Source organism: Danio rerio, chromosome 21, assembly GCF_052040795.2.
Source record: "Danio rerio strain M-AB ecotype USA chromosome 21, GRCz13ab, whole genome shotgun sequence".
NCBI classification, from domain to species: Eukaryota; Metazoa; Chordata; class Actinopteri; order Cypriniformes; family Danionidae; genus Danio; species Danio rerio.
Genome location: NC_141041.1, coordinates 6,524,968 through 6,539,552, shown reverse-complemented (window position 1 = coordinate 6,539,552; position 14,585 = coordinate 6,524,968). Strand labels below are relative to the sequence as shown.

Here is a 14,585-nt window from a genome sequence, read left to right as displayed (position 1 = left end):
CCCCGTTTACACTAATACGTTTTAGTTTTAAAACACATACTTTTTGCTATGGTTATGCCTTCCGTCTACACTAGGCTGAAGTTTTTAAGCCTTGAAAAGCAAGCATTTTGGAAATGCTGAAGAGGCCGTTTTCATTTTAAAACACTGCTGCTCATTGTGGATGGGGAAAACGGAGACATCTGAAAACAGAGGAGGGGCTGCAGACATTCGCCAATCTGATTGGGGCTTTTTCCTAAATATTAAGTAGACTTCACGCAGTTCAGTCCTGCATCCTCTTGTAAATTCAGACTTTGCAAGTTTAATATGGAAAACAAACTCCAAAGGACATGTCGGGTAAATCTTCAAAGGGAACAGTGTACTTTACTGATCATTCACATCACCCTCGCTATGCTGTTTCACCATCAATAAAATGAAAACATCATATAAGCATCAAACATCAAATATCATATAACATCATGCCTATTTTCGTTTTGATATTAGTAACTTAACAGACATCAAAGATGTTAAGGTGTCTTGTAGCTGCATAATATGACCACTAACTTCATATGCATAACAAAACAGAGCTTTTAAAGGTGAAACAAAAAGCATAATTTCATTCTTATTTGTAAAAATAAAAAAAAAGTAGTTATTATAGTTGTTATACAGTTTTTTTAATGCAAAAATAAACAAGAGAAGGGTGTATGATGGCAAATCTGAAGCAAAGATATACATTTTCCACCAGAAATTTTACATTTGAAGTTATTATTAGTAAATGTATATTTAAATCTGGTGTTTAAACAAACATATTTTAAATGTCATCTAATTACAGATCTGACAATGTGACACTATTTTTGCTGTTTAATTTCTGATGAAGTAATAATTGTCATATGAGAGCAAAATTGTATGACATGAGATAATTGTTACATTATGAACATTTCATTGCTATAATGATGTAGTAATAATCACATTATGTGCAGTTTTTACATTACATGTAGTTATTACATTATGATTTGCTACTTCTGGTTTTTGATAATGCCTTCACTCTTGCGGATGGGCTACACTGTTTGCCTTAAACCCCTGCCCACAGCTCTTGCTCACCCATGTTGAAAGGAAAGCCTTTTCAACATCATTATGATTTAGTTTATCACAGTGAAAATAATTGATACAAAAATGCACTTCACAAATAATTGTAGTTATGGAAAGCAAAATTGAATTAAAGGGATAGTTCACCTAAACATGAAAATTCTGTCATTATTTAGACTCCTGTTCTTTCTTATGTTGAACTCCAAGTAAGATATTTTGAAAGAAGATTATTTGAAAAATAACTTTACAGTTCTTAACAGGAATGGAATAATTGAGAAAAAAATAAAATAAAATAAATAAATATGTATAAAATAAAATAAAAAAACACAGAGGAGAAAGTACATAATTATCAAATTACATACAAATATATTACACACATTTCTTCAATTTTAGTTATTAACAAGAATCCCATATTTATTTTTAGTCTTATTTTCAATAAGTGATTTAGTTATTCACAGTGGCCTATTTTTGATGGCTGGATATCGCCACCAGTTGGATAAATGATGTAATTGCTGCCTACAAACTGCTATAAACCTCAGTGGTTTTATTTTAGCTATAAACTCATATCTCAGTTCTTCTGTATTATTTGACTGTTTGTAGCTTCATAACTAACTCAAAAGACAAAAGACTGAATCTCTTTGTTGATTTCTGCATTTTTCAAACACAGATTTGAACGCAGCGATTCGAAGGAATAATAGTCATATGCAAATCATCATTATTTATAATTTAAGATTGCAATCTTTTAATGATTAATGCAGCTTACACCGAATGCCTTAATGCAGGCTAAACAAGTAGTGACAGAAAACACATTTAATTAAACCCACCACATCCCAAATAATCTACCACAACTTCTGTCATCATTGTATTTACAGGAAAGCCTAAATGCTTTCATACATATGATTTGGATGATGTGAGAGACGATCTCTCTGTGATCGTTACAAATTTAGGATTAATCTACAAGTAAATAAATTTATTAATCCGCGGATCACATGTTCTGAATCGTGGGTTGTGATCCGTATGAATTACATATCAACCATGATCCGTTACACCCCTACTGAAATACTAAAATCCAACATCATCAAATCAGAGACGAGTCCCAGAGACACTTGTTTATTAATGTTTATGTTGACATTGTTTAAACTGACTACAAACCATTGCTAAAATTGATTTATTCTTTAAAGTTTTGCCTTGTGTATTTATCAAACACACATAGATAGACATCACAATTTAAAAACTATAATATATTTGTTTGAGTGTGCATTATTATATTAAAAAATGAATAGCAATAATTGTTATTTTTACATGTTTAATAATAATTTGTCTAGGGAGTGTCTCTTCAGTTAAAAGTCTAAAGACTAAAATGCTTTTCTTGTTATCAATATCCAGCGCTTGATAATGAACCGTTGCAGTTTGTAGCTTTTTTGCCAGTTACTCACATAAGAAACGACAAGAATTATTACATACGACCACAGGAAATAGGTAATTTAGCACTTCATTACATAAAAAGTTACATCAGAATAACACATTGAAAATATATTTTTAAATCTATAGAGATGCTGCAGAGAGAAATCAAGCTACACTGCATACAGTATTGTGTTTAGAGCATGTTAGATTATAGAAACTGAATGTATTCAGATCATCAGGATGAAGGCGATCAGAGGAAAACAGAGGATCAGGAAGCTCTGAGTGACACTTTTAGCTCCGTTACACAGATTCCCTGAACAACAGGAGATGCCCTGAACACTACTGACTGATGAGGCATCACAAATAGATTTGGAGGCACATCCTTTTACGACTATGGACTGTCCTCCAAATGTTCCTGGTGAACAGAAAGAAAACAAAGCTGAATGAAAGCTGAATGCTGGGAGACTGTATGTGATCTGTGTCAAATGCTCAAACTGATATAATGAATGTCTTCTTTTCCCAGATTCTCACCTGTTGCTTTGATGCAGCGATCTTCACTGCCTGAACATTTCAGTACATTTAAGCAGCTGTTCCCATCACAAGAGTAACATGTGTTTCCATTGGAAGTGCCAGTGCTGTGATCTACAGGAGGAAAAGGAAGGTATCTGTTTATTTTCTGAACTCCGTTAACTGTTGTATTAAATAAGTGCTCAACTGAAAAGACACACTCTTTATTTTATGATTGAGTGTCTTTTGAAAGTGCAAATGAGTGTCTACTTATTGAGAAGACAGTCAGTGATGTATAATACCTGGAGCATCTTGGACGTTACACCGGTCACTGTTACAGCACTCAGAAGACACCATTAAAATGCCGAGGTTCATGGATCCAGTTGCGCAATCTATAGAACAATCTTTAGCTTTTACCTTATTGGTAACTCCACCTAAAAATCAAGAATGATACAGAGATGATCAATTATTTTAAAACAGCATTTTAGCAGTGCTTTTTAGAAACTGACAGCAAGGTTATTATAGTTAAAGGAAACTAACGAAAAAAAGAAAAATGAATTGTAAAATGATTGTCGTTAACTGAAATAAAAATAAAAATGAGAGTTTTTTTTAAAAAACTAGAACTAACTGAAACTGTATTGTGTGCATCCAAAACTAACTGAAACTAACTACAATTATAGCAAAAACCTCCGTCGTTTTAGTATTTGTGATTGTATTTAATAATCTTACTGTAAGCCTTTTAGAAGTAAATGTAATTCTTGCTGCAGCTGTTTGACCCTTTTGCACCTCTTCGCCATTGGCCAGATCGAGCGGTTCCCTGCCAGTCATCCTCGCTGTTGTTCCCGCGACAAAAACAACGAGTGGACATGACAGCAGCACGGTGACAGCATTAAATACAGAGACTTAAAACTATTACTTTAACACATTTGTGCCCAATAATGAGTTTTATTTCTGTATCGCGATCGCAAACAAATCTTTTTAATCAAATCTTTTAAGTGAACCGGTTGAATTAGTTCACCAAATCGAACTGAATCATTTGAAACGATTCGCGTCTCTAAGGGCTCAAATGAGAGGATCTGGTGAAAAACATAAGCTTATTTGATAATAGACAATCATCATGGAATTTAAATAAGTGAATCATGATTCAGTTGGTTTGCAAAACTACTGTAAGACATTTTTGAGATCATGGTGATGTTTTAACTGACTGAAATGACTATTGCTGACTCCATTATGTTGAGTCCTAACATAAAAATCTGAACTTCCCATCACCAGCCCCGGATTAATAAGTCAGAGTCCCCTGTGCACAATGTCTTGCAGGCCCCCTATAGCCGCACCCCATAGTTAAAAAATAAGATTAATATAATATCTGTAAATAAAATTAATCGAAATTTGTATTGCCCACATTTTTAAAATAAGTGATATAGAGTACACATATTTCTACTCTACAAAGATTTAACTTAATTTTAAAACATTTAAAGCACACTTTGAAAAAAAATACTATTACAACTAGTGAAAAATGAATGGATTTTAATATACTTGTTTACTGAAGCAGTACTAAAAAAAATATATTTTAGAGTATTTTTAATGTATAACTTCTACAAACTTATAATGCACTGAATATGGATAACACCTCTTCAATCCAGTTCTAGGAATGTGAGTCCTGCATAATACACACACTTATTAATGATTCCTACTTGTCTTCCTCGTGATGAAGAGTAGACAAAATCTAAGTGCGGACGGGCCCCTTGGCCTGTGCCTAAATGCCCTATGGTTATTCCGGCCCTGCCCATCACTACTGTGTGTCAGTAGTGATGGGCAGCCATGAAGCAGCCTTGCACACATATTGTATTTACGGCTACTATCTTGTGGGCTGTTGTATTTGGATTTGAGGATGGGTAGATGGTTGTGGTAGATGATAGTGTTCATGTGTTCTCTGAATGCATGTTTAAAAAAATGTATGGCTGAGTTTTTATTTTACAATATTTATTCTATTGACTTTAAATCTTGCACCTAACAAATATCCTCATTTAGAAAAACAACTGAAACTAATACTGAAACTAATGACATCTTTATATATATATATATATATATATATATATATATATATATATATATATATACCAATTACTTTGCAATGTTGCCATTCCTTTTCACAACACTTAAAAAACTGTTAGGAACTGAAGACACCAAGTGATGAAATGTTTCCGGTGTAATTTTTTTTCTTCTTCATGCAAACAAGCCTTACAGTGAACAACAGTACAGGGTCTTCATTGTTATATTTGGCGCTTCAAAATGAGCCACATATTCTCTATTGGAGACTTGTTGGGACTACAGGCAGGCCAGTCAAGCTGCTGTATCCTCTTCCTCCACAACCAGGACTATGTAATGTGGTTTTGCATTGTCTTGTTGAAATAAGAAATAATAAATTTTCTTTTCAGCACTTTTCAGCATTAATGGTGCACCACATAAGTGCGAGTTACCTTTGCTAAAAGCACTGACTACATCCAATACCACGACAGACCCTGGCTTTTGTACTTGTTGCTGGTAACAATCTGGATGATCCTTTTCGTCTTTAGTCCAGAGCACACGGCGTCCATTTCTCCCAAAAAACATCTGAAATACTGATTCATCTGACCAAAGTACATGTTTCCACTGTGTGATGGTCTATTCCAAATGCCTTGGAGCCCAGAGAAGTCGAAGGTGCTTTTGGACACAGTTAACATAGGGCTTCCTTTTGGCAAAGTATAGTTTTAACTGGCATTTGTGGATGCAACTATGTATTGTGGTACTTGACAAAGTTTTGGTAAAGTAATCCCGAGCTCATGTGGTGATATCTCTTACAGATGAATGAGGGTGTTGCAGTGTCACCTGAGGGATTGTTGATCACGGTTGTTCGGCTTTACGCTCAGTATTTACGAACTGAAATTACTCCATATTCCTTGAATCTGTTAATGATGTTCGACACTGTTGAAAGTGAAACATACAAGTGTCTTGCTCTCTTTCTTTGAGGAACATTGTTTTTAAACATTACAAGAATTTATTTATTATTTGTTGGCAAACCGGCGATCATCTGCCCATCGGTGCTCCTAACTCACTAGACCTTTATTGATGCTGCTTTTGTACCAGATCATAACTACAATCACCTGTTGACATCACCTGTATCACATCACATCATTATTTAACCAGTTCACCTGATAGCCTTAAACTGCTCCTGTCACAACCTTCTTTTGGATTGTGTTGCAGGTCTGAATGACAGGAAAGGATGTATATTTACAAAGAACATGAAGTTGACCAGACAAAAGTATTTTGTGTTCATATTGTTTGCAATGTAATACAAGTCAAAGTAAATTTGTAAATTGATACTTTCTTTCTTTTTATTGGCATTTTTTCATACTGTCCCAACTTTTTCTGATTTGTTGTTGTTTGTGCGACTCTTATTTTGAAAATGGGACAGTCATTAGCTCTGGGGTAGGTCAATGCAACAACATCTTATCTATTCACAACTTGTCAAATAGCTAAATATTGGGATATATGGATTATAAATGTATTTATTCAGTTGATTAAATGTATTTAGTGCCAACCTGAAGAGACATAAAGTTTTATCTTGCGTTAGTGTTAGTGTAATGTGTATATTGTGAAATTTACTCTGTGTGTTTTTAATGAGGCAACAGACACATGTACATTTCTGAATATAAGTATTTAATGCACATTTATGCATTGTGTCATATCACTCAGCTCTTGCTGTCTTTTTTAATCTGGAGTGAAAAGGATGCCAATAAACAATACAACTGTTTATGCAGAGGTTGATAATACTTATTGATCTTCATATTAATCATCGCATCTACTCTATTTGTTTCTGTATTTTTTTACAACTCTATTATTTTGTACATGTATTTACATGTATTTCAGAGTACATCACTGAGTATTGAAGATATGAATCGCCGAAGCCAGAGCAATATAGGGCAGTCTATGAAAGCAGAGCTCATTATTATTCATGACCTTTCCAAATATGGTAAAAACAGCTTTCCGTTCTAGAGGGAAATTATAGGGCTCTAAGTGACCTTGTGAAACATTTTCTGGAGTTTTTTTTGCACTTAAATCACTTACAAATCACTGTACAAAAAATCCAGATTTTTCACAACATGTTACTGTAATTTTTTCAAAGTAAATTACATTAGTATTACTTTACAGGATTTAATTGTAAATATTCACAGTAATGTGCGGTATTCAGAATTTTACTGTGAAATTAATCAAATGAGCATGATTACAGCAAATTACTGTAGAAAGGGCTATATATTTTGCATTTTAGTTAGGAATTCACACTCTTTTTATTTTATTGAGCATAGGTATTAATACAAATTAACGTTTATGCTAGTATTGGCAGTTTTTTGATATTTAGAAATAACAGAATGTTATTGAGGACCCCCCACCCCCCCACCCCCCCAAAAAATAAAAAATAAATTTTAAAAATTGGCTACATCTTCAAAAATAACTCATTCTGTTTTGAAATGTCATGAATGTCAGTAAATTTTCATTTTTGCATGCACCGCATCTATTTCAATTTATAAGGTTAATGTGGAAATATTAAATAATTTTTAATGAACAAAAACACAAAATTTTGTGTTTAGCCAAATAAAAATAAACAAATAAACTGGAACAAAAGTAATTGATTCATAAAACCAAACACTGTTAAACAGCCAAAATGATTTCAAAGTCAGGGTAAATGTCAGAATGACTAGCCGAGGAAAGCCTGCTTCACAGTAAAATATATTTAATTCTGCAAGATAATACTGTAAAATCACAGTAATGGGCTTTACTATCTACTGTGAAGTTGCACTATATGCTGTAATTTCAAAGAAATTTTATGTAACAAAATCACAGTAAACCACTGTGAACTACCTCACAGTACATAGTTGTGAACCTACATACAGTATTTTACTGTGAAAGTAATGCAATTATTAGCCAGTAATTTACTTTGAATTTAAGGTCATTTTCTTTACAGTGTACCTTTTGTGCAGATAACACAGAACAAGTTAAATATAATGTATCAATGCATTCTATGGCCTCTTTAATACTTTTACTTCTTTATAGTTGATGCATATACTTGTACAGTCAGTCCTTTTAACATTTGTATAAGTGTATGTGTTTCATGTATGTAATTCAAACAGTGTTGTTGAATTGCCTGATAATGTTACATGACACTTTCCAAGGCAATGTTTGATTTGATTTGATATATTTTTTTTACCAGGATGTTTGCTGTAAGATCAGTGATCTCTTTGACAAGAGAGAAGACCTGCGCTAACAGCTCCCTCTTGTGGGTTATACAGGTAACTGCTCCAGCTTCTAATTCAGTTTTGTTCTGGGCTGTTTCTTAAAGGCATATTAGGATTAATAGAATACATGTATTCATAGTCTGTTTACTTTTTTAAAATCCATCATTATTAATAAATTAAATATTTAATATAGGAATTACTTGATAATGGTTCAAATAAGTCATAATTGAAAATAATAAAGTGGTTTGTGTGAATAAAGAAACATGTGTTTTTTTAACAAATAAAAATGTTTTGCTGAATAATAAAAGCACAGCTGAAACACTAAAAATCCACACAGTAAACTCCTTGATATTAATAGCATATATATTTTTACCGTTTTTAAAGAGGAACTATTATGGCCCTTTTTACAAGATGTAAAATAAGTCTCTGATGTTCCTAGAGTGTGTATTAGCTCAAAATACCACACTAATAATGTTTTATAACTCTTTGAAACTGCCCCTTTTAGGCTTTGATCCTAATTGTGCCATTTTGGTGACTGTCGTTTTAAATTTAAAAGAAATTGTGCTCTTTTCACAAGAAGGAGGAGCTACAAATGCCCGTGCATCAGCATAGTGGCAGATTCAAAAAGATTATCACTAATGGGCGGGGCTTTACCATCTGTGATGACACATACAAAAGGAGAATGTCAAAGTGTTTCTGCAGTGTTTCTATTTTTATATGAGGTGATTATAAAATATAAAATTTATTTATTTTTTTACAATTAGAAGCTGGTTATTTTCACAGACTGTTGTCATACAACTGTTTAAACTCCTTATAAAAGTGATTTTTGCATAATCAGCCGCCATCAATCAAAACAATTTATATTATTGTACATGCTGACCAGACTTTCTCATTGTCCATCATTTTGACGGAGAGGGTTGTAAAAATTCCGTCATAACCTGTTATTGACTGTCATTTAATTAGCAGACTTTCTAATAGCTTTTTTTCATTCATATTTTAATAATGAACTTGCACAACGAGCATATAGGATAAATTATTCATTTATTTATTTGACAAATAAACAAAAACTCCTATCTGCCTTACTTGCCTTATCTGTGTCGACCTGAACTGGGTGCTTGCCTGTGCGTAATCAAACACATCAAGGGAGACTGATGCAGAGGCAGTTGTCCTTAAATTCTGTGTCTTTGCCTCCGGGAGTTTTCCGGGAGATAGAACAATACGGGAGATGAGTCTGAAATACGGGAGACTCCCAGGAAAAACGGCAGTGTGGCAGGTTTGTCTGTTTTTGCAACTTCGCAGAAGTTAAAAGAGGAGACAAAACAAGGGCAATCGCCATCAGCTGGAAAACAGTGGGAATTACAGTTAGCAACAAATTACAATAGATCCCCCTCAGTCAGTCAGTGCTACACTTTGTTTTTAAATGCTTTTTCAACTATATCTTTTGAGTTTTGTAATTCATTATTGCTGCAATCAGCACAGCTGCACACAACTATAAATAAGAACATTTCAATGCATTTATTCGTTTTGTGGGCATCGCATTTGCCTGAAATACTAGATAAACAAAAACAGCACAACATTTTAGTTTTCCCACAACATGTCAGGACAGGCTTTCAGACCTCCTGTTCTCAGCACTGAAATTGGCGCACGTCTCAGATTTCAGACATTGTGAACTTTGTGCAGAAAAATGCATGAAATAATGAAGTTTGGACATTTTTATAGGTGAAACAAAAAGCATAATTTCATTCTTATTTGTACAAATAAATAAATAAAAGTAATTGTTATAGCAGTCTTGCAATGCAAAAATAAACAAGAGAGGGGTGTATGATGACAAATCCGAAGCAAAGATATTAATTATCCACCAGAAAATTTACATTTGAAGTTATTATTAGTGAATGGATATTTAACTCTGGTATTTAAACAAACATATATTAGGTTTAAAAAGATTATTACAGATCAGGGGTGTGTTTCCCAAACAACGACGTAACTCGCGGCTGTACTGTCATGGTACGATGCATCGTTTTGGAAAAGAACAATGTAGTGACGATTGTTTCCCAAAACGCATAGTTTATCTGTCGCAGATCCATCGCTGGAACCATGTTAGTTATAACGTAAAATGCCCATAATGACGCTCTAAACAGGGTGAAGTAACATTTTCTTTAGAGAAGAACTGTGATCTAAAGATACCTGAGATCTGTTATCCGTTACACCCCTACTGAATTTCATTGCTAAAATCGAACATCATCAAATCAGAGACGAGTCCCAGAGACACTTGTTTATTAATGTGTATGTTGACATTGTTTAAACTGACTACAAACCATTGCCTAAATTGATTTATTCTTTAAAGTTTTGCCTTGTGTATTTATCAAACACACATTGATAGACATCACAATATAAAAACTATATTTGTTTGAGTGTGGATTATTATATTTAAAAATGAATAGCAATATTATAGTTATTTTTACATTTTTAATATTCATGTGTCAAAGGAGAGTGTCTCTTCGGTTAAAAGTCTAAAGACTAAAACATTTACCTCGTTATCAATATTCAGTGCTTTATGATTAACATTTGCATTTTGTTGCTCTTTTGCCAGTTACTCACATAAGAAATGACAAGAATTATTACATACGACCACAGAAAAAAAGCTGATTTAGCACTTCATAACATAAAATGTTACCTCAGAATGTCACATTGAAGATATACTGTATATGTAAATAAATCTAATCAGAGATGCTGCAGAGAGAAATCAAGCTACACTTCATACAGTATTGTGTTTAGAGCATGTCAGATTGTAGAAACTGAATGTCTTCAGATCATCAGGATAAAGGCGATCAGAGGAAAACAGAGGATCAGGAAGCTCTGAGTGACACTTTTAGCTCCATTACACAGATTCCCTGAACAACAGGAGATTTGCTGAATACTACTGTCCGATGAGGCATCACAAATAGATTTGGAGGCACATCCTTTTACGACTATGGACTGTCCTCCAAATGTTCCTGGAAAACAGACAGAAAACAAAGCTGAATCAAAGCTGAATGCTGGGAGACTGTATGTGATCTTGATCAAATGCTCAAACTGATGTAAATACAAACATGTATTTACATGTATTTCAGAGTACATCACTGAGTATTGAAGATATGAATCGCCGAAGCCAGAGCAATATAGGGCAGTCTATGAAAGCAGAGCTCATTATTATTCATGACCTTTCCAAATATGGTAAAAACAGCTTTCCGTTCTAGAGGGAAATTATAGGGCTCTAAGTGACCTTGTGAAACATTTTCTGGAGTTTTTTTTGCACTTAAATCACTTACAAATCACTGTACAAAAAATCCAGATTTTTCACAACATGTTACTGTAATTTTTTCAAAGTAAATTACATTAGTATTACTTTACAGGATTTAATTGTAAATATTCACAGTAATGTGCGGTATTCAGAATTTTACTGTGAAATTAATCAAATGAGCATGATTACAGCAAATTACTGTAGAAAGGGCTATATATTTTGCATTTTAGTTAGGAATTCACACTCTTTTTATTTTATTGAGCATAGGTATTAATACAAATTAACGTTTATGCTAGTATTGGCAGTTTTTTGATATTTAGAAATAACAGAATGTTATTGAGGACCCCCCACCCCCCCACCCCCCCAAAAAATAAAAAATAAATTTTAAAAATTGGCTACATCTTCAAAAATAACTCATTCTGTTTTGAAATGTCATGAATGTCAGTAAATTTTCATTTTTGCATGCACCGCATCTATTTCAATTTATAAGGTTAATGTGGAAATATTAAATAATTTTTAATGAACAAAAACACAAAATTTTGTGTTTAGCCAAATAAAAATAAACAAATAAACTGGAACAAAAGTAATTGATTCATAAAACCAAACACTGTTAAACAGCCAAAATGATTTCAAAGTCAGGGTAAATGTCAGAATGACTAGCCGAGGAAAGCCTGCTTCACAGTAAAATATATTTAATTCTGCAAGATAATACTGTAAAATCACAGTAATGGGCTTTACTATCTACTGTGAAGTTGCACTATATGCTGTAATTTCAAAGAAATTTTATGTAACAAAATCACAGTAAACCACTGTGAACTACCTCACAGTACATAGTTGTGAACCTACATACAGTATTTTACTGTGAAAGTAATGCAATTATTAGCCAGTAATTTACTTTGAATTTAAGGTCATTTTCTTTACAGTGTACCTTTTGTGCAGATAACACAGAACAAGTTAAATATAATGTATCAATGCATTCTATGGCCTCTTTAATACTTTTACTTCTTTATAGTTGATGCATATACTTGTACAGTCAGTCCTTTTAACATTTGTATAAGTGTATGTGTTTCATGTATGTAATTCAAACAGTGTTGTTGAATTGCCTGATAATGTTACATGACACTTTCCAAGGCAATGTTTGATTTGATTTGATATATTTTTTTTACCAGGATGTTTGCTGTAAGATCAGTGATCTCTTTGACAAGAGAGAAGACCTGCGCTAACAGCTCCCTCTTGTGGGTTATACAGGTAACTGCTCCAGCTTCTAATTCAGTTTTGTTCTGGGCTGTTTCTTAAAGGCATATTAGGATTAATAGAATACATGTATTCATAGTCTGTTTACTTTTTTAAAATCCATCATTATTAATAAATTAAATATTTAATATAGGAATTACTTGATAATGGTTCAAATAAGTCATAATTGAAAATAATAAAGTGGTTTGTGTGAATAAAGAAACATGTGTTTTTTTAACAAATAAAAATGTTTTGCTGAATAATAAAAGCACAGCTGAAACACTAAAAATCCACACAGTAAACTCCTTGATATTAATAGCATATATATTTTTACCGTTTTTAAAGAGGAACTATTATGGCCCTTTTTACAAGATGTAAAATAAGTCTCTGATGTTCCTAGAGTGTGTATTAGCTCAAAATACCACACTAATAATGTTTTATAACTCTTTGAAACTGCCCCTTTTAGGCTTTGATCCTAATTGTGCCATTTTGGTGACTGTCGTTTTAAATTTAAAAGAAATTGTGCTCTTTTCACAAGAAGGAGGAGCTACAAATGCCCGTGCATCAGCATAGTGGCAGATTCAAAAAGATTATCACTAATGGGCGGGGCTTTACCATCTGTGATGACACATACAAAAGGAGAATGTCAAAGTGTTTCTGCAGTGTTTCTATTTTTATATGAGGTGATTATAAAATATAAAATTTATTTATTTTTTTACAATTAGAAGCTGGTTATTTTCACAGACTGTTGTCATACAACTGTTTAAACTCCTTATAAAAGTGATTTTTGCATAATCAGCCGCCATCAATCAAAACAATTTATATTATTGTACATGCTGACCAGACTTTCTCATTGTCCATCATTTTGACGGAGAGGGTTGTAAAAATTCCGTCATAACCTGTTATTGACTGTCATTTAATTAGCAGACTTTCTAATAGCTTTTTTTCATTCATATTTTAATAATGAACTTGCACAACGAGCATATAGGATAAATTATTCATTTATTTATTTGACAAATAAACAAAAACTCCTATCTGCCTTACTTGCCTTATCTGTGTCGACCTGAACTGGGTGCTTGCCTGTGCGTAATCAAACACATCAAGGGAGACTGATGCAGAGGCAGTTGTCCTTAAATTCTGTGTCTTTGCCTCCGGGAGTTTTCCGGGAGATAGAACAATACGGGAGATGAGTCTGAAATACGGGAGACTCCCAGGAAAAACGGCAGTGTGGCAGGTTTGTCTGTTTTTGCAACTTCGCAGAAGTTAAAAGAGGAGACAAAACAAGGGCAATCGCCATCAGCTGGAAAACAGTGGGAATTACAGTTAGCAACAAATTACAATAGATCCCCCTCAGTCAGTCAGTGCTACACTTTGTTTTTAAATGCTTTTTCAACTATATCTTTTGAGTTTTGTAATTCATTATTGCTGCAATCAGCACAGCTGCACACAACTATAAATAAGAACATTTCAATGCATTTATTCGTTTTGTGGGCATCGCATTTGCCTGAAATACTAGATAAACAAAAACAGCACAACATTTTAGTTTTCCCACAACATGTCAGGACAGGCTTTCAGACCTCCTGTTCTCAGCACTGAAATTGGCGCACGTCTCAGATTTCAGACATTGTGAACTTTGTGCAGAAAAATGCATGAAATAATGAAGTTTGGACATTTTTATAGGTGAAACAAAAAGCATAATTTCATTCTTATTTGTACAAATAAATAAATAAAAGTAATTGTTATAGCAGTCTTGCAATGCAAAAATAAACAAGAGAGGGGTGTATGATGACAAATCCGAAGCAAAGATATTAATTATCCACCAGAAA

At 33.3% G+C, this 14,585-nt stretch overlaps 1 protein-coding gene across 2 annotated transcripts in view; it reads right to left on the bottom strand.

Moving 5' to 3' along the window:
* Positions 1–2,156: 2,156 nt before the first annotated feature.
* Positions 2,157–14,585, bottom strand: part of LOC147838728 (urokinase plasminogen activator surface receptor-like) — an 18,128-nt gene continuing 5,699 nt past the window's right edge. The window contains exons 3-5 of one of the 2 annotated variants that reach the window (XM_087300678.1): positions 3,276–3,407; positions 2,998–3,108; positions 2,157–2,881 (exon numbers count right to left, since the gene is read on the bottom strand). In XM_087300678.1, the coding sequence (XP_087156804.1) occupies positions 2,694–2,881; positions 2,998–3,108; positions 3,276–3,407 (431 nt within the window). In that variant the 3' untranslated portion in view covers positions 2,157–2,693. Of the gene's footprint in view, positions 2,882–2,997; positions 3,109–3,275; positions 5,101–14,585 lie in introns of both variants that reach the window. The other variant, XM_087300680.1, reaches the window with a different exon arrangement.